Here is a 25,764-nt window from a genome sequence, read left to right on the forward strand (position 1 = left end):
AATTACCATTCTAACATAAAGTCAAATATAAGCTTTGTGTTTTATTAGCATTTTAAGCAAGTCACTATGGCTAAATTTACCAGAAAATAGTATTGTTAGCATGACAAGTGTTTACATAAGATAATGCATCCTTGCACCTCCGAATCTGTATCCCCTGAAGACAATGAAAAATTCTGACATGATGTTTTTAGCTTGCTTGCAAACTGTTACAAGTTTCCAATAAAGCTGCATATTGGAAACCAGTTCTTCCTGTTGGAATTACACTGTTTTCAGCTAGAAAATTGTGGAGTTCTTAATTGATTTTATTTAATGGAAGAGTTTATTTGTAGTTGAAGAATGTGCTCTTTTGCTTTATATTGATAAACTCAACGTTTCAACATTGTCAAAGCCATAGTTGTTCACAAAGGCCTACGATTCCTTATTATGCCTCTCGATGTTCTTTTATGACACTGCATTATGAAGATAAGTGTAGAAAATGTAAATTACCCAAGTTATTATCATCAATAGGAAATGGCATCTTTGGTTCTGATAATTGTACTGTTCCAGTAAAAAAAGAATCATTCTCAAATAGAAAGAAATCAAGATGTCTACATTATGTTAAAATCCAACAATAAGAGAGCTAAAGAAATTGCTATTTGCTACCTCCGCTGTTTTTAGTATTTCCAAGACCTGCGTGAAACAACTGTATAAAATATAGTTTAAAATTTTCTCCTGTGGTGTATGAAACATTTGAAGTCTGCTTGCAAATTTTTTCAGACTCTCTTTCCTGTTTTGGTTACAATCTTTTCTTTGACAAAAGTATGAGATTTATTTTTTTTTGTTATAGCAAACTTGGTTGTTTTATCTTTGCACACGGCAACTATGAACTGTTTTATCTCTTCCTGTTCATAGCAAATCATGCTTGGTATTAATACTTTGATCATAAACATCATAAATTGACTCATAATTTATCCATGTGTTTACTAGAGTGTTCTTATTAATTTTAAAGCTAAAAATTTGAGAAAGATTGCTTATCTTTTAAAAAATGAAAGTGGAAAACTGAAATTTAGTGAGAGTTAAGTACAAAGTAAAAAATAAAAAATGGATGTTCAATTCAAGCCAAAGGATTTCAGTTGAGTTGATTTTATCACTTACTGATTTGATAACCCCGGGCAATTTATTTAACCTCTTTACACCTCAGCTATATCATCTGTGAAATGGAATATTAATAAATTTTGGACCAGCCTGTCTTTCAAAGTCTTTATACTTAAAAAAATAATATATAAGCAAGCATTTGCAAACTGAAAGTACTGAAGTTGTAGTGCTATGATTATATTCAAAAGGCGAATATCAGCTACTTCTTTGTTAAGTGGATGAAGACTCTCTTTGTTGACAATTTGAACTTGGTGATAAAACAAAGTAACAGTAGTTTATTTTACACTCAGAACAAAAATCTCCCTTTATCAGATAGACAAACACCTTGTTTATTCATGGGATGATTCTATAGCATGACATGCATCTTATTTTTTATTTATTTATTTATTTTTTTGCTTAATAAGGCCGCACCTGCAGCATATGGAGATTCCCAGGCTAGGGGTCCAATTGGAGCTGGAGCTGCCAGCCTATGCCACAGCAACGCAGGATCCGAGCCGCGTCTGCAACCAACAGCACAGCTCCTGCCAGATCCTTAACCCACTGAGCAAGGCCAGGAATTGAACCCGCAACCTCATGGTTCCTAGTTGGATTTGTTAACCACTGAGCCATGATGGGAACTCCATGACATGCATTTTATAACAGACTTTGCAATTCACTCATTTATGCAGTTTGTAAAAATAATAGCATCTATAATTTAGAGGGAGGTTATTGTGTGCCTGGCACTATGCTAAGCATTATGCATACAGCCCAACACACACACAACTTTTCAGTCAGTCATCACAATTAACCTGTGAGAATAGTGTAATTATTACTAGCATTTTGCAAATGAGGAAACTGAGGCCTTAAGAACTCAGTGAACTGTTTTGCATGTTCTTACTAGTTGGCAGAAATCCAAAGCCAAGATATCAGACTCCAATTTTGATTATTTAACAGTAGCCACAAGGCGGCCTGGCCTTTCTCTTAATAACAGAATTTCTTTATGTACAAAAACTGTTTCTAACTCAACAGTTTACCTTTTATCTGTCATATGAATTCATCATGACATCTTTATATTTGTTATATTTCTATGATTTACTGCAAGGATCACGACTTCATTGTATTGACAGAAATAAAACAGGCATTAATTACTGACATGCATCAAATCAATTTGTTAAATTAGCCTGTCTTTGAACTGCCAAATATTGGATTGAAATTGAATATTTAACTCTATAGAAAAGATACAGAAAAATATGTAGGTGCCATTTGCAGCTGTTTGGATAAAATTGATTATTGGATTTTAAATCGTGTATCTAAACGTTTTCCCTTGATGCAGATTTTGTATCCATGACTCTGCCTAAAGTCCCAAAGTCAATAGCATGCAAACATTGTATTGGTCCCTATGTTTTCAGTGTAGGAAATGGGAGACCTCAAGTTTTACTAAAAAAAGACCAGAGAATTTCTGCATCACTCCTCTATTTCTCATTTCATTTTGGCAGGGAAGAAAAATGGATCTCAAATGTTGAGGAATTTGGAAGTTCCAAATAGGTGAACTGTGGGGATATTATAAGGAAGTGTATGGACCAAAAGGATGCACAAATCGCTTTAATGTTTTGTGTGTGTGTGTGTGTGTGTGTGTGTGTGTGTGTGTGTGTGTGATTACTAATTTGGCTGCTCATGAATTTACTTTTTAAAAATTTGGTAGCAGAAAAATCACAAAATTATCAGCTGTTATTTAGCATATACTATTTATTTGTCCTAGTCTTTTGGGGGGCTGCTATAACAAAATACTATAGATTGGGTGGCTCAAAAAACCAACATTTATCTCTCATAGTTCTGGAGGTTGGGTAGTCAGAGATCAAGGAACTGGCAAATTTAGTGTCTGATGAGAACTTTCTTCTTGGTTCATGGATGGTGTCTTCTCCTTGTATCTTCACATGGCAGAATGAGTGAGAGAGACCTTTGGCCTCTCTTTTATAAGGGCGCCAAATCCCACTAATGTGGACTCCACCCTCATGACCTAATCATCTCCCAAAGGCCTCAACTCCTACAACCATCACGTTGTGGGTTAGAATTCAAGAGAGGAATTCGGGGAGATGTGAATGCTCACTCCATAACACCACTGCCAGCGTTTAGTCAAACTGCAAAGTCCAGGGACACAGGCCTTCACAAGACTGGCATTGCTTCTGACACCAACTCCAAGTTTGCGGGGTTCCCAAATTCTCATTTTCTATTTTTTTTTCTCTCTCTCTGTTTTTTGTTGTTGTTTTTGGTTTGGTTTTGTTTTGCTTTTTAGGGCTGCACCTGAGGCAGATGGATCCAGGCTAGGGGTCGAATCAGAGCTGCAGCTGTCAGCTACATCACAGCCACAGCAATGCCCGATCTGAGCCGCATCTGTGACCTACACCACAGCTCGTGACAACACTGATCCTTAACCCACTGAGCAGGGCCAGGGATTGAACCCGCATCCTCATGGACACTAGTCAGGTTTGTAACCCACTGAGCCACAACAGGAATTCCCCATTCTCATTTCAATGATTCCCTAGAAAGACTCACAGAACTCACTGAAAGCTATTAAATTCAGCGTTACGGCTGATGACGGGGAAGCGATACAGATCAAAATTAGCCAAGGCCAGAACCACATAGGGCAGAGGCCTTGAGTTCCAAATGCTAAACTTCCATTGTCATCAGGATGTATTTCTTACCTTCCCAGAACTGATGTGTGATATTTCTCCTCTGGGAAGCTCACTCAAGCTTTGGGAATTCTTATACAATTTTATTACATAAGCGTAATTGACTGACTGATTGTCCAGGTGGTTGATCTCTGCATCCAGGTTGAGACACATCCTGAATGAGATGGTTGGTCTTTCTGGCATAACCAGTCCCCAGTTTAAGACTGTTAGGCGTGACCAGCCCCCTCCCAAGATCCACTGTAGTCAGACCTCATCCTAAACAAACTTTCCCATCGGGTATGACACAGACTGCCTCCTAAAAGCCTAAGGCAAGTGGCTGACCTCTCTTCAGGCCAAGACAAATTCTTTCCTGAATAGCTACAGCTCCTCTTAACTATTCTAATTGAAGTTTTTTTTTTTTTTAATAAACCCTTACTGTTGATAATATCTCCTCATTTAATAACATGTTGATAATGTAAGTACATTATTTTCCACTCAGAAAATAATGTATTTGGAAGTTAAGAAAGAAAAAAAGCCTTTAAGTGACATCAGGATATGTTTTGAGGAAGTTTCATAAAATCAGATAATAAGTGTGAGAGCAAGAGTGAGAGAGCGAGTGAGAATGAGAGAAAGAGAGAAGAGCATGAGTGGAAAAAAAGGGAGAAAACAGAGTTTTCTAAAAAAGAGAAAGTTGCAATACAGTTAGATTATGGTGTCAGAAGTATTTGGGGGGGCACCTACTGTTTCGAGGCAGTGGGCTGGGCCAGGCACTGGGTAGAGACTGAGAGGGTTCCAAATGCTAAACTTCCATTGTTTTCAGGAGGCATTACCCTCCTAGAATGGACTGTGACAATTCTCCAGCCTGTGAACCTCATTCATTCTTTGAGAGTTTTTCCTGAGCTCTTCACACACTTGCAGGCAGCTTCAGTCCTTTACCACTCTTCGCCTTCAGGTTTATGAAACCCTGTAGTGTGAGATCCTTGCTCTTATTAACAGTGAGAATTCATTGAGATCCTGCTACTGCCCTTGTAAGGCAGGAAGTACAGTCACTATTTTAAAGATACAGAAAACATGGTTTTAAGCCTAACGTAACTTGCCTGAAATACACAGCTAGTAAATAATTGAGCAGCTGCTCTCTTGCTGAGTCTGTTCATGTGTACATATCCATCGTTCTAAAACCTCTTCTTAGGATCTTGGTTGTTTCCCACCGGTTATACTCCCAGAGGCATATACTATTTTCTTCCCAAGGTTTTGAATGGATTTCTATCCTCACCGACATTTCTGCTATATCGAAAGCAAAAGGACTGAGAGAGGAAAATAAGTTAGCATTTCCATATTAGGAAGAGTCCACTGATGTCCTCTTTAAAGAATTATTCTTTCTGATACACAGAAGCCTCTCACAGAGAGGAGAAGTAGAGACGTGGTCCAGCACAGGGCACTGGTTCTCAGCCCTGGCTGTACATCAGCATCGCCTGTAGAGCATTTGAAATCTACAGACATATCTGGAAATTCTGATTCATGGTTAGCATGAGGCCTGGCTATTTACACTTTAAAAATTTATATATTTTGATTGATTTGAGCCAATAGTTGAGAACTAGAGTGTGGCTATAGTAGAGAAAAATCATGGGCTTTGAAGCAGACAGGCATAAGTTTGACTCTTTAATCTGCTATTTATAAACTACATGACTTTTACAGACACTCTTTTTTTATAGAAATGAAAACTAAGGTGCAAAGAAGGTAAATAACTTGTCTAAGTTCACCTTGTCGGAAAGGGGTAGAGCCAGAATTCATCGTAATTTATGTTCTTAATTAGTACTCTCTTTAATCTACTGGACAGCCATGAAGCAGTGTTTTGGGACTTGAGGACATACCTCTGACCAAAAGTAACTCCCTGACGTCAAAGAGTTCGTGTTAAATTTATGAATTTAAAAATAATTCCGGAAGTTTCCATTGTGGCTCAGTGGATGCTGGTTTGATCCCTGACCTTGTTCACTGTGTCAGGGATCTGGCATTGCTGTAAGCTATTATGTAGGTCGCAGACACAGCTTAGATCCTGCGTTGCTGCGGCTGTGGCTTAGGCTGACCGCTGCAGCTCCGATTCAACCTCTAGCCTGGGAACTTCCATATGCTGCAGGCAGTGCCCTAAAAAGCAAATACATAAATAACTATTAAAAATTAAAAAAAAAATAAAAAATAATTTTAGGTGGTGAAAAAATTCTACAAAACATAAAAAATAATTTTAGGTGGTGAAAAAATTCTACAAAACATGGTACACAGAGGTATGGATGAAAAGCATTTCAAATAAAAGCCCCACATATTTTTAGGTTTTTTTTCTGTGTTCTCTTTTTCTTACTTTTGTAATATTAACCAGTGTCATCCAGTACATTCCTGCTTAGACATGAAGACAACAACAAAGAGTACATAAATATCATATCCACTTCATCAAGTCATTGCATTTCAGGGGTAATTTATCCTACATTTCTGTTGGTGTAAATGAAATTAGGAGTAATATGTGAAAGTGAATAGAGAGCATGGATCCAAATATCATGGAGTTACAATTCTGACTCTGCATCCATTTGAAGAGTTTTTAAATAAAGAGACAGGCATGAGCCGCTCCTCCAGGGCTTAGCAGACTTTTCTTTAAAGAGCCACTAGTAAATATTTTAGGCTTTATGGGCTAGAAATCCTTTATCACAACTGCTCTACCGTTATAGAGCAAAAGCAGTCAGACAATACAAACAAGCTTGGTCCTGTTCCAGTAGAAATGTGTTTATGGACTCTAGACATTGAATTTCTTATAATTTTTATGTACCACAAATATTATCCATCTTTTGAGGTTTTTTTTCAACCATTTAAGAATGTGAAAACCATTTTTGGTTCTCAGGCTAGACAAAAATAGGCATCATGAAGGCTATCATTGGTGACCCCTGGGCTGCATCATCACTTATAGGTCATGTCCTATAGGTTTACCCTGTCACAAGCCTTCAGCAGCTTTTTACTTGGCTGCTGCCTCTACCTGCAACAGAACAATAAAAAAGGAAAAACAAAAGACAAAAAACTCTGTACTTGAAGATTTCACATGCATCCGTCCTCAAAGTAAAGCATATATAACAGTTACTTTGAAGACTATATGAAAATACAGACTCATTAAAATGGAATCTGCATTTTTAAGAAGCATCGTGGATGAGGGATCATGAACCACTGATAAAGACCTCGATCTAAATAGAAGAGAAATATACAACCTAGACCCCATCAACTTCAGATTACCACACAATAGAAAGAAAGAGACAGAAAATATAAAATGTTCTATGAAAAGTGGATCATAAGGGGCCCTTAGAAGTGAGTCAAGAGGAAAGAATGTGGCAAGGACAAAACCCTTATCCTATGTAGACTATTCAGCTGGGTGCTGGGAATATATTCTTCCCTGGCTGATGGGGGCGCAAGAAGGGTGAGAAAAAGAGTAAGACTCCAAATAGGAGCTGTTAGCTCCACCCCAGGGAATTTAGTTTCCCCCTAAGTGGTTCTGCCCTTTGCTAGTTCTGTGACTACAGGCAATTTCCCCCTGACCCCTTTGCTCAGTTACCTCCGCTCTAGTGGAACTTACCTCATCGGTTTGTGGTGAGGTTTAAATGAGTTAATACCTGCAGAGTGCTTAAACCTGTGCTTGGCACAAAGAACCTTCCAGTAAACAGTATTGTCACTGATGCTGGCGTTGGTCTTTTAGCCATTTTACTGTTCGGCTCCTTTGGAAGATGACTGACCTGGGATCTGGAGAGATGCGGCTTGTGTCCCACAGGGGACTGATGAGGAAGCAATTTACTGAAGCTGGGAAGACGTTTATCATTCATTCTCTGTAACTTCATTTTCTTCACCTAAAAAAGAATGTGTCAAGACCACATAAGATCTGGTCCCTTCCCATTCTGGCATTTTATAAACATCACATATAAATAAAACTGGGATGTGTGCAAACGAATGTAACGCAAGATTATTGCCATTAGAACCCAAGCAAACTGATTACTTTAAAAGGAATTGTTCAGAATAATGGGTTTAGTGTGCTTCTTTTGTGATTTCTAAGGAAGAAACTAAGTGGATAAATCCTTTTTATTGCCCACACTTGCTTTTTTATATGCAAGAATGACTAATAGACATTGCTTCTGCCTTCCATATTTTCTCAGGCACTTTGGAAATGCTTTTCTTTTCCTTAAGACTCTTTTCTGTAGCATAACAGAGCTAAAAGGAATTTTTCCAAGATACAGCCTATAATTTTGTTACTTCTGTCTTGACAGGAGGCAAAAAAAAAAAAAAAAAAAAAACCCAAAACCTCAACTATATACTTACAGTCCTGCTTGACTGAGGAAGTCACATCTCACGGTGCTGATGGATAGTATAATCCATCTCGAAAGAGATTAATTTTTTTCGTATGCTTGTTGGCCATTTTGATTTTTTTAAGGTATTATTGAGGTATAATTGATATACAAAAAAATGCACTTATTAAAAGTGTACATTTTGGTGAGTTTGGACATATGCGTATGGTCATCATATTATCACCACAATCAAAGTAATAACCTACCTCCAAAAATGTCCTTGTATTCTTTTATTGGTTTGTTATTGTTTTTATTTTTGTTTTGTCTTAAGAACACTTAGATGAGATCTATTATCCGCTGAGAAATTATTAAAGAGAACAACTTAGCTGATACAAGTCAACTTTTTAAACACTTCATGAAGTGGGCAGTCTTTTCAGAGAACTGCAAAATGGGGTGGAAGGCAGGGAGGTTTCATAAGATAAAGAATGAAGAAAAGGAAAAGAAAAAGAGAAAATATCTAATTGGCTGGAGCCACATTGTTCGCCGTGTTTGAGGTGACAAGGCTCAGAGTTGGCTTGGCGTTTGGAGTTGGCTGACTGGACGTACTGCTTTTCTGGTCAAGCAGAGCATTTATAGGGACACAGAAGTTCCTTAAGTTCTGGTTTGCTGATATGGCTCCATCTTGGGTCTAGAAAGTTATTTCTTTCCCGAAGGTTAGGTTCTTGTTGCAGAAGAAATTCAGAAACGAGATGGAAATTGAGAAAGAAAAGTGAGGATTTATTTAAGTGAAAAATATATACCCCTTAAAGACAGGTGGACAGAGAGGCAAGCAGCTGCCCAGCGTTTCTCTGGAACCCCCGTTTTAAGGGGCATCCAATTGCGTGGGTGTAATATCCACTGAAAAGGTGGGATTTGAGGGTTGCCTTCCTTAATTTTCATTCCGTCTCTACCGTCCCAAAGGGAGAAGGGATTTTTTTGGTCCTAATTTAACTTTGATTGGAAGGGTTATGACATCAGTGCATGATGGGTACTTCTTATCTGCATAGCTAATTTTATTATAATTTTATTATATAATGGCATAATGAGCAACATGTTACATTCTGACACTGGAGATTTGTGCCCTTTTCCTCCTTTCTTTATCAACCCAAAATATGTGGCTTCCTGACAGTCTGGAGGTTCCTGCTTTTCTTTGTACCCTGCTGTTCGCATGATGCATGGTTTTCTGCCACCTGGCCCCATGCACCCCTTCTCTGCTCACACCTAACTGTCTGCCTGCCGTAACAATTTCAACACCTCCTAACATATTTTAAAGTGCATAATACATACCGTTAACTGCAGGCACTGTTCGCATAGCAAATTTCTAAAATTTATTCATCTCACATAACAAGCTTTATATCCACCAAGCAACAATTCCCCAGTCTCCCCTTCCCCAACCCCCAGAATGTATCTGATACCGTGTTTGATCACGGAAATTAAGCAGGGTCCAAGACTGGTTAGTACGCAGATCACAAAGATGAATTTTAATGTGGTATTTTAAAAGATTCAAATATTTGTTGATCTAAATATAACATGTTTGGATTACTAAAACAGAATGTTCATTCTAAAACATCCCAAATTTCCTAAGAGCAGATGGGCAACACTTGAATAAACACACGACAGAGATGTGATTAATTTTATGTAGACTCACCTTTATTAATTTAATAATCAGTATTTGCTTGATGAATTTTAATGCTACTTAGTATATATAAAGTACCTAAAGAAGAAACATTTTTCATGTCTTAGCATAATTCATAAAAAATAAATATTGAGACTTTTGAAGATAGAGGCTCATAGTCAGAGAGCTTACTTGCTACTCTGTAAACTGACCATGTATGGACCCATTGGACAGGTTGCTGTGACCCTCTTCTCAACATAATGTGGTCTCTTCATTTTGCTTTGCTTTTTAATTTATTTGGAGAAGGAGGGGTAAGTACTGCATTCAGTGGTCCCTCTGCCTTTAGCTGAAGCCCAAGCCAAATTGACATATTTTGATGCTTCTGACTTTAGAGAATAAGTGGCAGTGATTGTGGGGACCGTGAAGAAGGAAGCCTTTCTTCTATGCAAGAAATACTTCATCATAATCAATACCTTTAGTGAGCCCCTTGGCTCCTCTCATTGTGAGATAAGTGTTAAAAGATGAAATGAGGCATGTTAAAAATTTTGAGTTTATTTGAAAATAAAATCCACTCAAAATGAGCGATGCCAAGCCATAAGTGTTCAGGAGTATAGGAGCCAGGAGAAGGCCTTAGACACAGCACAGACATTAAGCAAAGAATTTATTTGATTGGCTATAGCATAAAACCTGGTTATCTGTCTGTGATTGGTTGTCCCTGGCATTTTGGGTTCGTAACCTTGAGCCGTCACAGGCTTAGGTTTTGGTTTGCCTCTGAGGTCGCCATGGCATTAGAGCCACCTTAATCTAATGGCCTTCTGTTTTAGTTAAACAGACACCTCGTTTGTTTTTTTAAAATAGGATTCTGCTGGCTTCTTCGGGGAGGGAGAAGTTATTAGGGATGGCATCTTCCTGGGTGATGGAGATTATAATGTATTTTTTCCATGACATTTAAAACCTTTAACTGATTTGCTGCCACCATCCTCAGCACTCAGCACTGAGTCATTACAGTTGTTTTACACGTGGTGGTGTGGCACTGCTCAGTGTTATTTGTTTACCTCAATGAATATTTTCTATCTCTCATTTATTTACTTGCGTGTTTATATTTTCAACTGAGGCTTGCTTTCTTGCAGTGACAGATAAAATTTGTTCAGTATTTCCTTTAACTGATACTTTTGGAAACCTCTTTAGGACTTTGTTTTTGCTTTTGCTCACTGGACTAATTCTACTTTATCACACTGACAGCGTCCTTAGCGATTTTTATTACTGTTCCTTCATCTTCTGCTATTCTTGGCTTCTAATCTATGACAATAGCAGTACTGTGCCATAACAATATCCGCTAATTCTGTCCCATTTAATGTGTTTTGTATTTTCTAAAGTCATTTATATGCTTCTAAGGAAAATGCCAGGTGTATTTGACTTTATTGTCATTTAAATATTAAAGAACTATTTGAATAGTGGAAATATATGAAAACAAGGAGTGACCAAGTAGCGAAAGAGGTAATGATTGAAATACCAATTAGATCAACAGAATAGAGATAGTTTGGTAACATTGTTACTTGTATTAGAATTACTTATCAATAACTGTATTAAAAATATAGCTGTTGTTGAAATTATTATTGTTGAATCCTGTAGTTAATGTCAGAACCATAACCATCCACTGTAAAAATCAGTCTGTTTAAGCAAACATTTGAAATTTTCTTACTCCTGCTACCATCATCTTACACCTAAAAATCGTATGAGTTCCCATTGTGGTGCAGCAGAAACGAATCAGGCTAGTCTCCATGAGGATGCAGGTTCAATCCCTGTCCTTGCTCAGTGGGTTAACGATCTGGCGTTGCCATGAGCTGTGGTGTAGGTCGCACACACAACTCAGATCCCGTGTGGCTGTGGTGTAGGCTGGCAGCTGTAGCTCCAGTTCGACCCCTAGCCTGGGAAAGTCCATATGCCATGGGTGCGGCCCTGAAAAAAAAAAAAAGACCAACAAAAAAAACCCTTTAATATTATTTACAAATCATTTTTTATTCCACCAAGACATTTTTTTTTATACTGTCCAGCATGGTAACCCAGGTACACATACATGTATACATTCTTTTTTCTCACATTATCATGCGCCATCATAAGTGACTAGACATAGTTCCCAGTGTTACACAGCAGCATCTCATTGCTCATCCATTCCAAAGACAATAGTCTGCATCTATTTTTTCACCATTAAAAACTAAATAAATTTAGAGTCCTTGTCAAATAAGATATTTTTATGTTTTTAGGTATAGGCAAAATCAGTTCAAATGTAAAATTTGGAAATAGCCAAAATTCATGTACTGTTCACATATAATTTTAACCAAGTGTCCCCAGAAACAACTGGTGATGTTCATTTAAATTGTATCACCCAATCAATTCATCTAATGGGAACTGGAAAGGCTGGTCAGCCCAAGCACAGGAGGTTAAAAATAAAGGTATGGAGCATGTTCTCATTCGTTGAATAAACATTATTGACTGAATCAAGATAGCCAAGTTGTAAAAATTGTGAACAATCATCAAGTGAACCTGTACTTCTCACCCTCAAGCTATTTGTTCCTTCATTAGGATAAATAGATTCATTCATTAAACCATTAATTAAATAACTATTTTTTGAACTTAATAAGAGCTGAATCCTCAAAATGCAAACCTCTGATTCCCATCTCACGACATTTGATCATTCTTTGAATCAGCTCAACTTCACAAGTTTTCAAAATCTATCCACTCTCACTGAAAAAAAATGTTGAAAAAGGAATGTTACATGTGAGCTGATCAAACTGCATTACACCACATGAAGTTGCTTTACACTTGTTTTAATATGCTTCACTGATGCTTATAAATCTTACATCCAAAAGCCAGAGCCGAGAAGTGAAATTGCTGTTGGCCTAGTGTCCTTAGTTCTACTTAAATAAGTGTCTCAATCTTTTGGGTTCCTGAATTAATATATAATAACACAGATCCAAACTATTGTGTCTAGAGAGTTGCTTAAGTGTAAATTGTAAATCCCTACTAGTTGCTTGTCTTTGTTTCTTCGTGTTGCAACCTCAGTGTAATCTAAGTATGGAATTCAGCTAAATTAGAATAAGTATCCGTGTAGAAGCAAATTATGTGTTAGCGTAGTGAGACTTCTGTAAGTCGCACTCTTGGAATTGTTAATTGAGTTTGGGGTAAAAATAGATGAAAAGAATCTTTGTTAATTAGATGTGGGCACTGTCTGGAAGGGGTTGTTAAATAGGTAGAGGCAAATATGAATTTAAAAACATCAGAGTGAAGAACTCTGGAGAATTAGTATGAGGAGAGTACACATGATTTATTTTGAAAAGTAGCTGGGGAAATTTTCAAGGTAAATTGAAATGCCTAGGCCACAAAAGAGTTATAAATAAAAATGATAAATAATGTAAACACCATGGTTTTTATTCCTAAAAATAATTGAAGACATCTTCTGTGTTTAGATTGTTTGGCCAAATCAGGCCAGGTAAATTCCCCTGCCATCAGCCTACAGAAAGTCCTGACCTAGATAAACAGTTCGATTTTGCAGTGAATCATTTCATTAATTTTCAAAAGGCACTATAGCATAGTGCTTAAAAACCATGCATTTTGAAGGTATCAGACCTGGACTGGAAACCTGTTTCTGTCTTATCTTTTTCTGTATGACCTCAAGTATATTGATTATCCCCTATGCTAGTTTCCTCATTTGTAAAATAAAAATAATATACCCCACTTATAAGATTACTGGGAAGATTAAATGAGATAATGTGTGTAAATTTCTTCACATGTATGTGGCATATAATTGGTGTTCAGTGTATAGCAGCTAATACTATTGATAGCAGTTCTTAATGGGAAATTTAACTCCTAAACTCTTATTTCTTATTTGTCTTCCTTCTTTTGGTAACTTCATGGAATCATCCTGAACATTAACATTTCTGAAATGATGCAGGAGTTCCCGTCGTGGCGCAGTGGTTAACGAATCCGACTAGGAACCACGAGGTTGCAGGTTCAATCCCTGGCCTTGCTCAGTGGGTTGGGGATCTGGTGTTGCCTGAGCTGTGGTGTGGGTTGAAGACACGGCTCGGATCCCATGTTGCAGTGGCTGTGGTGTAGGCCTGCAGCTACAGCTCTGATTGGACCCTTGGCCTGGGAATCTCCATGTGCCATGGGTGCGGCCCTAGAAAAGACAAAAAGATGATGAAAAGCAAAGAAGGTGAAAATTAAATTAATATACATTGCTTTTATGTTTCCATCTTAAGAATTGTATTGGCAAAAATAAATTTCTAGATACCCTTGCAATTCCACTTTCCATCTGATGTCTACGTCTATAGCACATAAACACAGTGTACACTTTGGTTTACCAGAATCACATCACCTAGACTGTGGCATACTTGTAACATCGTGCCACCTAGGCTGTAATACACTTTTAAGTATTTTTTAATATTTTAAGATGCAATGAGACTGCCGAATTCGTTATATTTACACAGTATCTCTTGCAGATTTTCACCCCCCTGCCCTCCCATGATCCTCCTCCTAGCCTTCTTCACCGTTGCCTGTGCCTCCTACTTCATCTGCCTCTCACACTGAGAGCTGCGAATATCCTACAAGCCTATGTCAGTACTTCTTGTTCTTTTTCTTTATTTCACCCGTGGGCTCTTCCATGCCCAAGGCTCCTTTTAGCCTGGAATCATGGATTATGAATGTTGGGGGGGACTTCCAGTTCATGTGGTCGCTCATGTGGATAACTCATTTTCTTCTCCGTGCATACTCAAGTACTTTTCCATCCATTTTTTCAACACTCCCTATAGGTCTTTTCCATCATACAGTCTGCTGTCCTTCAGCACTCCGTAAACATTTCTGCTACTTGTCAGTGAGTGTACGAAGAACTGGGGATAAGTAATCATATGTAGTTTCTGGTTTCAAGTCACTGTCAAAATGGTCAGTCAGAGCACTAACAGCCGGTTGTCCCAAAGAGTGATACTTTGCATGGCCTGCGTTATTGGCGAATGCTAAGGATTATGTAACTTGCATCACTGGGAGAAGAATGGTCCCAGATACATCCCAGAGTGAGTGGCATGTAAGTGAAAACCTAAAAGATGGCTGAGAAGCCGTCACGAAGGAGGAAGGGTGTGTAGGGAAAACTCTAGTCCATCTTCCGTGATTATCCTTTACTCTCACCCTATTATCACACTCAAAACACGTCCAACAAAAGACGTGTGGAGGTTTTTCCCCTACCAAGCAATCCACTGCAACACCAGCAGGGTGTCCTATGGTTTAATTCTGAATTCTGACACCATCCACCTGGCGAGAGCATCAGATCCTACACTTGAAGGGTTCAGTTCCACAGAACCAGTCCTACCCTACTGCAGATGCCCATTGCAAGTACAAGTTTTCGTCTGTGCTTCTGATTGAATGGGTATCAATCAGACACTCTTACTACCCCTTCCCTGCGTTTGATTCATTTCTTAGAGCAGCTCATAGAACTCAGGAAAACATGTACCCACATTTATCAGTTTATTAAAGGCTATGATAAAGGATACAGATGAACAACCAGATGAAAAGATGCCTAGAATAAAGTCTGGAAGGGTCTTGAGTTCAGGACCTTCTGTTTCTGTGGAGCTGGGATGTATTAACCTCCTGGTATGTGGATACATTCATTAACCTAGAAGCTCCCCAACCCCTGTACTTTTGAGAATTTTGTAAAGGTTTTATTACATAAGCATGATTAATCATTAACTTCATTTCTAGCCCCAGTCCTCTCTCTGGAGAATGGTGGATGGGGTGAGCAAAAATTCCAAGTTTATTATCATGGCTTGCTCCTTCTAGTAAGGAGCTGCAGTGCAGGAGTCCACCCAGAGCCCTGCATTAGAACAAAAGATACTATGAATGCTCTTATCACTTAGGAATTTACAATGATTTTAGGATCTTTCTTCCAGAAACTGGGGGCATAGAGAAATACATATTTTTTCAATTATCTCATAAAGAGCATCCCAAATGAATATCAAAACTCACAGCCAAGATGGCATTTTGGGTGCATGTGACTGTGACTCCTTCAGTAAGCTGGAACATGAAGTGTGAATAAGACAATAAGGTTGATCTTCATTATTGTCATTACACAGTAAGTGTGTAATGTACGTAATGTTTGACTAAGTATTTTATAGTACAAACAACAAAAAAAAAATAGATGTACTTATCCCTCATTTGATAAGAGAAGAACATGAACTTGAGGTTAAGAAACGTGGACAACATCATAAAACCAGTAACACTTAAATGGACCAGGACTCATACTTGCCTTTTGAGACTTTTTAAGAATGCTATGCTTCTGGGAATCACTTCCCAAATATACTATTGTCTACAGTTACTTGTCTCAGAGTCTGTTCTCAGGAAATCTTGAACTTGGGAAGAAATGGTAATATAGATGAAAATATGATATAAAAAAAGCAAATTTATGTAATGTGCTAAGCACAGTTTTTGGCACATTGTAAGGGCTCACTAAATGATTATTACCCTGTGTTGTTGTCTTACTGCCTTTTTCTGTGTTTACTTCCTTTACTAAAATGTAAGCTCCTTGAAAGAAGGACTTTATCTGCATTTTTCCAGTAGTGTCTCATACTTAGAACAGCTAACAATGAATATTTATTGAATAAATGGATTCATACACTTTAAACACTTGAGAAAGCCCCAAATGTGGGAATATAGAGAGATGAAATAGATTCTATTATTTTTTCCTAAATTGCTTTTCTCTTAAGAATCATGTTTCTGGCACTTCTCTGACATCTGGAGTCCCCAAAGCATCAACTTTCACTGATGTTTTAGCTGTCTTTTGAAGAAGACATCTTACATTATATGAATAACTCACTGAAAGATTCTTATTAATCTCAAATTTTGTTTTCAATAATGATGAATCCTCTGCCTGGAAAGTTTTTCTCCCAGAAACTGCTTTTTTCCCCTCTTATCTTCAGGTCTGTACTCAGAAATCACTTAATTCCTCATTAAATTGCACCTCATAGCATCTTTCCCTTGCTTTAATTATGCCTTTGCAATTATCACCATTAAAAATGTATTCCATTTATTTCTTCTGATAGTTTCTCTCCCCGACAAAATGAAAGTTCCATAGTTTCTCTTCCTCAACAAGAAGGAATTAAAGAATTTCTGCCTTTTCCCCCTGTTATATTTTCTAGTACCTAAAATATCCTCAGTGAAATAGGAATGAATATGTATAAACTGAATAAATCTCTCCAGACCTCCAAGGGAAACTCTTGCTCAAAGGAAAGACGATAGAAGACCGTCTCTTGGTAGACATGTTAGGATTCCTGAAATAGTCTGGTAGAAAAAAGGAATGGAGGCTGGGGAATTTTTCTAACTGGAAGACTGGCCACCAAGACCACCCGTCGCTGTGTGGGGTCAGAGCTTGTCAGAGATTGATAAGAACCGGAAACAACCTGAAAGAGGCAACGGTTCACATAACGAGCTTGGTAAACTGCCTTGGAAGTGTAATGGGTTTGGGAGTGCCTAGGAGCCCTGAGTCAGGCTGTTAGAAGTTTAGCGACCTCTCAGGAAACCCCAAGGGTCAAGGCAAAGCAGTAAACCAGGGGGCAGGGGTCACACAGATGCCAGGGTTTTAGCTGAAGTTCTTTAGCTGTTTAAATCACCTGGCATTCTTTCATCTTCTTCCGGATGCCTTTTGCCAATGAAATATTAAACGTGAAGAGCTCATGCTCTTCTCTCTACCTGAAAAGATGTCTGGTCCCCCTCATGAATTCTGCATCATTTTCCAAATACCCCCTTAGATATTTCCTGTATTGTGTTGCTTTCCAGGTTCCCTGAGATATTTGCAAAGCCACTTGGTGCCAAGTGACAGAAAACCAATCCAAACAAGTCGAGCACAAAAAGGAAATTTGGGGCTTATTTTAGCAAAATACCAAGGATAGAGTTGATTTACGGATGGCTAAAATCAGGAACAGGAGTGATTCACTAGACTCCAGCTTTTCTACCTGCTTTTTCCATTCAAGGAACTGGTAGCACCAACACCCTGACCACATCCCACCAGCTTACCTTCCACAGTAGAAGAATCTTCCCCCATACCTCTGCTGGACACATCTCTCGAGGAATGCTCTGACTGACCTGGCTTGGATCAGTTGCCCGCCCCCCCCATTTGCCACCACTCCAGACACCTGACTGACGTCTCTAGGATGAGAGTAGGAAAGGAAAATTCTCCAGTGAAAATGTAAGATGTCATCAAAAGGAATATGAATAAACACAGGGCACTTAAAAAACAAAGGTCAACAAACACCTGACAAACCGTGGTTGATCAGTTGAAATGATTGTGGAAAATTTCCCTTGATCAGAGGTCCAGTGGACTGATGTGTGTGAGCATGCATGTAAAATTCTGCCTGCCAGTGAAGCTCTCTAGTGAAGAGACAAAGGAATTCAGAGCGAGAGGGTCGCAGTACTTGGGAAGGAAGTGCTTCCCACACCCCCGTACCCACCCACCATTGATTTCCCCTGACTTAATAGAGCCCAAGTGCAAAGTTGCCTGAGACAATGTCGCAGATAAAATGTATGAAGATAAGGACTTTTATTTGATGCCTTACTTCCATTAAATTCTCTTCACCTCAGTTTAATCATTTATAAAATGTGGGCCATAAGACCTAATTTGCAAATTACAATAGTTTAACACAGTGTTTGGCCTATAGTGGGTTTCCAGTACATTCCTGCAGTTATATAACAACTAGATAAGCAGCAGCGATTCCCAGAAGTGATTCCTCCTACCCGCCGGGGCATCCCTTTTGTAACAGGTCACATTGTCTAACAGTAAGAGATCTAGTCCTACTTTGATATTCTCAACAAGTCCCTTGAGCCCTGCTTTTGACAGCCTTCTCTGTCAGCCCAGAGGATACTTTAAGGCTATCAGCCACTTTTCATTCCACTTGCTGTTTGCAAGCTACTTCTCAAGCTACTTATTGCATTCACTTCTCAAGCTGGCTGGGAGAATTTCCTCAACAGGTCTGTGCTACCTTCACTCCAGATGTCTTTGCGACCTTCCTGTCCCTTTGAACACGCTGCAGGGAGGGCCCAACCCCCAAAGCTGCATTCCCAGGAGAGAACCTCTCACTTTCCCCTGTGCGAAAGGAAGAATCAAGCTTATTAACACCTACAATTAAATCAGATGTGGAAGCTTTGCTTTCATAACTACCCAGGCTAATTTGTTATTGGGCAAAAATAGAACAGAATAAAATCATATTAGGATGATAGGAAGTATACACATCAATTCTCCTGTTTTGATTTTTTTTTTTTCCTGAAAGAATGTAGTTTACATGTTAGTGGTTGAAAATGTGTCTTTCTGGGAATTAATTGTCATGCATATATATTGTGAAAAACTTAGAGTCTAGTTTTTTTAACATAGTGGCACAACCATATTTGCATAAGGTGTTTTCCATATGAATTTGGTGTTTTGACTTTTTTTATTAAGGTCATTAATTCATCCTTTCACTGAATCATTCATTAAACCTTTATAGATAGCCTGCTTTATTTTGGGCACTAGGGTGTTTTCAATATTTACATGAATTCCTAAACAAATGGTAGTTATTCTGTAAGCTGAGAGTTAAATTTGATGTTTAAATATTTTTTAAAATGGTCTGTCTGTACTTCTAAGGTAAATTAAATGATGGAAGAAAATGCAGAGAATTTTTAAATTTATTTTTACCTTTGTCTTAACATATTTGTTAAGTCATGGGTATTTTCTTAGTGGAATGTCAGCATATAAAACTTGAATTTTTAAAAATTCATAATAAAATTTTATAATGTATTGATAATAATATAGTAGTATTGCTTTATGCAAGAGACAAGATGTTAAGAATGTAATATAAAAATGATATATAAATATAAAAATGATATATCCAGGGATGATATGAGAGGGGTGTCTCTGAAGATTCTCTAAATCTTTATCTTTCGTTATTGTTGAATGAATTAGGTTTATATTATCTTTGTTTTTCCACATCCGTTTATTATTTAATGCAACATTTATGGTGAATCCTTGCCCATAATAATGTGAGGTGCTTCCCATGAAAATGATGTTTTCAATAAGGTAGTCCTTTGAAAATTATTTTCCCATGAGATATCATTAGGATTTCTGCTCACTAAAGAAACAAGGACAGTGAGTAAGTAAGTAAAGGAATCACATATTAGATTTGAATGCATAAGATACACACTAAAATAAAAACAGATACATTGTAAGAAGTGCAATGGCAGGGTACCTTCTCCCTGAGGACTGCATTTCTCACCTGAGTGTTGAAAGCTGAGGTGGTCCTATCTGTAGTCTGAGCTTCAGGCAGGAAGATAAGCAAGATCCTCAATTCTGGGTGAGAAACAGCCAGGTCTGCCTGTGGGACCCAAGGAGGCCATGTGGCAGAAGGGATCACGCAGGGTGTTATAGACCTTGTTAAGAAGTTTAAAATTCTGCTAAATAAGCTGAGAAAACAGACAGGTCCTTTAGAAAGGTAAGGAGCGACACGATATCACTTAAGCTTAAAAGATGAATCTGGATGTTGTGTGGGTGATAGATTGTAGCTGGGCGAGAATGGGAGTAACCAAAACAAGTATTTGGTGATTACGGTACTGCAAGGGAGAAGAGCGTTTACCGTTGTTCTTCATTACCTAATGATGTGCCCTTAAGAAATGATAAGTTATTAGCATATGCAAACGGTGGTATGTGGACTGCCTGCACAGCACAGGGAACTCTGCCCCCTAGTCTGTGATAATCTATGCGGGAAAAGCTCCTGAAAAAGAATGGATGTGTGTCCGTGCGCAACCGCATCACTTTGTTGTGGAGCAGAAATGACCACAACACTGTAAATCAGCTACACCTCAATAACGCTTTAAAAAATAAAAAAAGACGTGATAAGTTATAGAGTCAACTGCTGGAGGTCATATCAAAAGATCACCTTTTCTCATGAGTATGGCCTTGATAACTGGACAGCAGTGGCAGCCAGCAGGACAAATACCCAGTTCCTTGATGTCTTTTGTTTATTTGATAATTATTTGTCTATGTGACATATTGCTCTTATAATTTCAACATACAAATTTTATGATTCAATATTTCTTGTGTACTCAATACTATGGACATTGAACCTATATTGACACATTATCCGAGTTGATAATATAAGAAAGCTTGCCAAGAAACAAGAAACTTATGATATTAATATAAAGTATTTTTAAAATATTATTTATAAATAGCAAATATATTTATTTTTTCATTTTGCCTTTTTGTTTTTTTAGGGCTGCACCTGCGGCATATGGAGTTTCCAGGCCCTACGGGTCCAGTTGGAGCTGTTGCTGCTGGCCTATGCCAGAGCCACAACAAAGGCAGATCCAAGCTGCATCTGCAATCTACACCGCAGCTCATGGCAATGCTGGATCCTTAACCCACTGAGCAAGGCCAAGGATAGAACCCACAACCTTCTGGTTCCTAGTCAAATTTGTTTCCGCTGAGCCAAGACGAGGATGCCTTTTCTTGTTTTTTTTTTTGCAAATATATTTTAAAACATGATTTTAAAATGCCAGACTGGTGTTTTTGACTCTGTATATTATTAGCTTATTTAACCTACAACTATCTGAGAATTTGTTGGTTCAAATTATCATGTCTATAAAATTGAGCTAAATATTTGCAAGAATTAATTGCCTTCTGAGAATTTTTTAACTATATTTGGACTAGAAATGCTGAGATTATGGCTGTTGAAATAATGACAGTGAGACCAGTTTAGTTCGAAGTGCTTATGATGGCACAAAATTCAGTCCAGTTTACACATTGGCTTGTTTTAAAGTTGCAGAGGTGCTGTCTCTTAGGGAAAATTAATGCTCATGATTAGCCTTCAGTCTTCAATCTTTTCATTTATGTTTCTTTTATACTTTAAGAATTCAGACTAATGAAAATTTTATTACATTTCATAAATTGAAAAGTCATTCTGAATTAATAACACATGAATCATGCCATTGATTTAGATACATTTCAAACTAGATAGATACATTTTCTACCAAGAAGATATTTTTAAGTACATTTCACATTGCTCTAAATACTATTCAAAATGCTAACCTAAATTTTTAAATTATTTTTAAAATAATGAGTAAAATTTAATGTTTATTTGCTGATTATTTGTCTGTATTCATTAGTTTGTAGCCACATTCAAGTAAACTATTTTTATACTTCACGCACTATTTTAGATTTTAAAGACACAGTGCTTTTATTTTGCAGATTGTTGCCTTGCGTGAACAAAATGTTCATATACAAAGAAAAATGGCATCAAGTGAGGGATCCACAGAGTCGGAACATCTTGAAGGGATGGAACCTGGCCAGAAAGTCCATGAAAAGGTACGCCACATACAACTTGCCCTTACATAGAAATGTTTTATTCACTCTATCATGTGACAGGAGTGTGAACTATGAAATTCATCGAATAAACTCCCTTCATTATGTTTTGATTTGTTGGTTGAAAGTACATTATAGTTCCCCTTATCATTAATTGTTCCTAATTTGATTCTCTTGGAAATGATACATGTGGGGTTTATGCACATGTATATGTGTGTGAATTTCTCATTGCTTGCTGTGAACGTGAGTCTCTTAAAATAATGTAAGTATATATCTGATTGAACTGATATGTAACTAATATATAACTGAATATCTATATTAGCATGTTAATAATGTATATCCAGAACTGTTTAAAGTGCAACAACAATAATTTTGATTTATAATCAATGTTATGTCAAACAGGTGACTAATCTGTAGCCAATCACTCCAAAAATATTTGATAATCTCTTATTTGACGTAGTATTTTCCATGTGTTGGAGAAGACCCTCGTGGTATTCCTGTCCGTGAGAAATTGCATAAAATCGTGGGACTTTTACTGTCTTTTGGAAGGAACTGATTTTCCATTTGGGTAGGGTTAGACCCAGGTAAAGGGCATTACCAGTCTGTCTGGCCCTTTTCTGTGCTGAACCCCTTGTTCCCAACACAAGAGAACGAAGGTCATTCGCTGGTAGATATGGAATCAGATTAATTACAAAGGTATTTGCACATCACGTGCATGGGGTCTAGACAGTCACCCGGATATTCGGTCTTTAGTATGTTATATCTTGGGATGATCGAGCTTCATAATGATCAAGACCTCATAAATCGGGGGGCTAAATTGGTGTCATATCAACAGCTTTTAAAACAGAGAGATTAAGAAGCAAGTGACAGGACCACAAAACAAATAGCACTGGACTTCTTACCAGAAAATAAATTGAGCCCCCCTCATTTATCCAGCTGAAACAAATGGAGGGGCTTCTTATGTTTCCTTCCTTGAATGTAGAAGCAAAAGAAGCCCAGCAAACCAGACTCGTTTCCTGAGACGGTCCTCAGTTGTGGTGGCTGAGAAGCAGACAGCTCTCGTTACAGGCTTTATTATTTTAGCCTTGACCCATGTATTTTATAGAAATCTTAAAGTAGGTATTAAAAATAAACTATGCGGCGTTCCCATTGTGGTGCAGCAGAAACGAATCCAACTAGTGACCATGAGGTTACTAACGTGCAAATAACCTGGCCTCACGCAGTGGGTTACGGATCCAGCGTTGCTATGAGCCAGGGGGTAGGCCGGCAGCTGTAGCTCCAATTCGACCCCTAGCCTGGGAATCTCCAAATGCCACGGGTGCAGGCCTAAAAAAGCAAAAACAAAACAAAATGTACAGTCTGACAGATTTCGTGAGCTCTATTTAAAATTTGAATAAAATCTAATTCCCTTTTCTTCAGATAAGTAAGCTGACACTGGCTCAGTAAATAAACCACCAAGCTTTTTAGAATAAGCTCTCTGCACACAATACTCAGTTTAGGAAACCAACTTGTAATTTTTCTATTACTGTTTCATTTTAATTATGTCATCAGTAATACCTTTCCTCAAAGAATTACAGAATCGCACTGGTTTGAGTATGGCTTTATGGTCATCTAGTCTTTTTCTTAGAAGTCTTCAAAATATAATGATATATTTTATTTATCACATTATTCTAATACAAACTGAAAGAGATATGCTTTTCAAAGGCAAAAAGAACTTAACATCTTGCCTCTCCTCTAACAGGCTATTTGGTGCATCTAGTGCTCCTGGGGGTTGGGGAGTACTCATGTATTTTTTTCAAGTATTTTTTCTTTAAGATATAAGCCCTAAATATTCAGGCATTGTAAAATACAAGACAATTGCTGTCAGATTAACTTTCAGAAGCTGGTTACAGAATTAGAATGAAGACCTGTAATTGATGTTTATTTCTATTGGACTATGGAGGGTTCCAAGTAATTGACACCTAAAATACTTGTCTTTAACTTTCTTTGCCTTTCAATTCTGCATGAAGGCATTTTAGCTAGTGTAGAAGAGAAATTCTGTGTCATTGCTAACGCACTCTTTTTTTTTTTTTTTTTTTTTTTTTTTGTGTCTTTTTGCCACTTCTTGGGCCGCTCTCACGGCATATGGAGGTTCCCAGGCTAGGGGTCGAATCGGAGCTGTAGCCGCCGGCCTACGCCAGAGCCACAGCAACACGGGATCCAAGCTGCGTCTGCAACCTACACCACAGCTCACGGCAACGCTGGATTGTTAACCCACTGAGCAAGGGCAGGGACCGAACCCTCAACCTCATGGTTCCTAGTCGGATTCATTAACCACTGCGCCACGACGGGAACTCCCCGCACTCTTTTTTATTTTTGTTTGGATGAAACTAAAGACTTTTACATGTAATTATCAATGCTATTAGTATTGCTTAAAATATCAGGCCCCTGTCCTGCCATGTAATCCTAAAATATATGTCATATATTTTTTTAATTTTACAAACAAGTAAATTGTGCTTTAATTCCTATTATTCCTGATATAATTCAAGAATGTACTTTAAAAGTTTTGTATCACATCTCTTTGCCTGACATTTCTTTTGTTTCCAGCTTCACTGCGATATAATTGACATAAGATGATGTAAGTTTTAGGTATGCAGTGTGATGACTTGGTATACTGATCATGTACGCTTAAGGTATGCAACGTGATGATATATATAATGCATATATAATATATATGTATATATTATAAATGATTACTCTGATAAAAATAGTTAATGCATTCATCACAGTGTGTTGAGGGGTGGTAAAAATGTTTAAGATTTACTCTCTTAGCAACTTTCGAGTATGCAACATTAGCTATAGTCACAATGCTATACAGTAGATCCCCAGAACTTACTCATCTTCCGCCTGCTGACATTTTTGATAAAAGATGAATTAGTATCCTGATTGTTATTTTATCACACTTATGTATATACTACTAAATTATGCACATGAGCATTCTAAAGCATCTTTCCAACATTACCCCCTCTCCAATGATGATTTAACGCATATCAATACCATTGAATAACAAGTCTATAGGATTGTAATTTAAATCCCAACACTTAATTTTTTATTACAAACTATTTAAAAGATGCATTCAAACAAAGCAAAAGAGAATAGGATTTGGGGAAGCGTCTATGTAATGAAGGTTAGCAGGGTAAGAGAACAGTAGTATTCGTGTATAAATTGCAAAGTGGTTGTTGGGGAAAAAAACCCAAAACTATTGTTAAGCACGATGGAACCGTCAGCAAGTGACTTGTAAATCCACAAGGATTACCCTTTTTTTAGGGCAGGAACGTTACTTAAATTACATAGTCAGGGTAGGTTATTAGCCAACAGGAGCTGTTTAACGTCAGCGGCATGAAAACTGTGGACAAATGGTCGATAAAAATAGTCTCACACAGCACACTCTGAAACGGGCCTATTACTCATAGAAAAGTTGTGTAATTATTACCAACATTTTAAAAACAAAAATGTGAAGAAAAAATACACTTAACCAAAACAGGTTTGATTCGGTGTGCCATAGAGTTCATTGGTAGCTCTAGAAGAACATAAAAATTCACAGGATGATAAAAATCTTCAGAACTCTACATTTTCCCTCATTGAAAATTCAGATCTAGGATCAGTAACTTCCTTCCC

General features: G+C 37.7%; 1 protein-coding gene across 50 annotated transcripts in view; it reads left to right on the forward strand.

Annotated features, from left to right (window-relative positions):
* PPFIA2 (PTPRF interacting protein alpha 2) overlaps positions 1 to 25,764 on the forward strand; it is a 461,887-nt gene that overhangs the window by 298,411 nt on the left and 137,712 nt on the right. For all 50 annotated transcript variants that reach the window (XM_021093032.2, XM_084957697.1, XM_021093042.2 and 47 more), the window contains one exon: positions 21,994 to 22,110. In XM_021093032.2, coding sequence (XP_020948691.1) covers positions 21,994 to 22,110 — 117 coding nt within the window. The remainder of the gene's footprint in view (positions 1 to 21,993; positions 22,111 to 25,764) is intronic.

This window comes from Sus scrofa, chromosome 5, assembly GCF_054392235.1.
Source record: "Sus scrofa isolate SSC_HxYL_T2T_F1_AM1 chromosome 5, Sscrofa_HxYL_maternal_Yorkshire_Landrace_v2.0, whole genome shotgun sequence".
In the NCBI taxonomy this organism is placed as follows: domain Eukaryota; kingdom Metazoa; phylum Chordata; class Mammalia; order Artiodactyla; family Suidae; genus Sus; species Sus scrofa.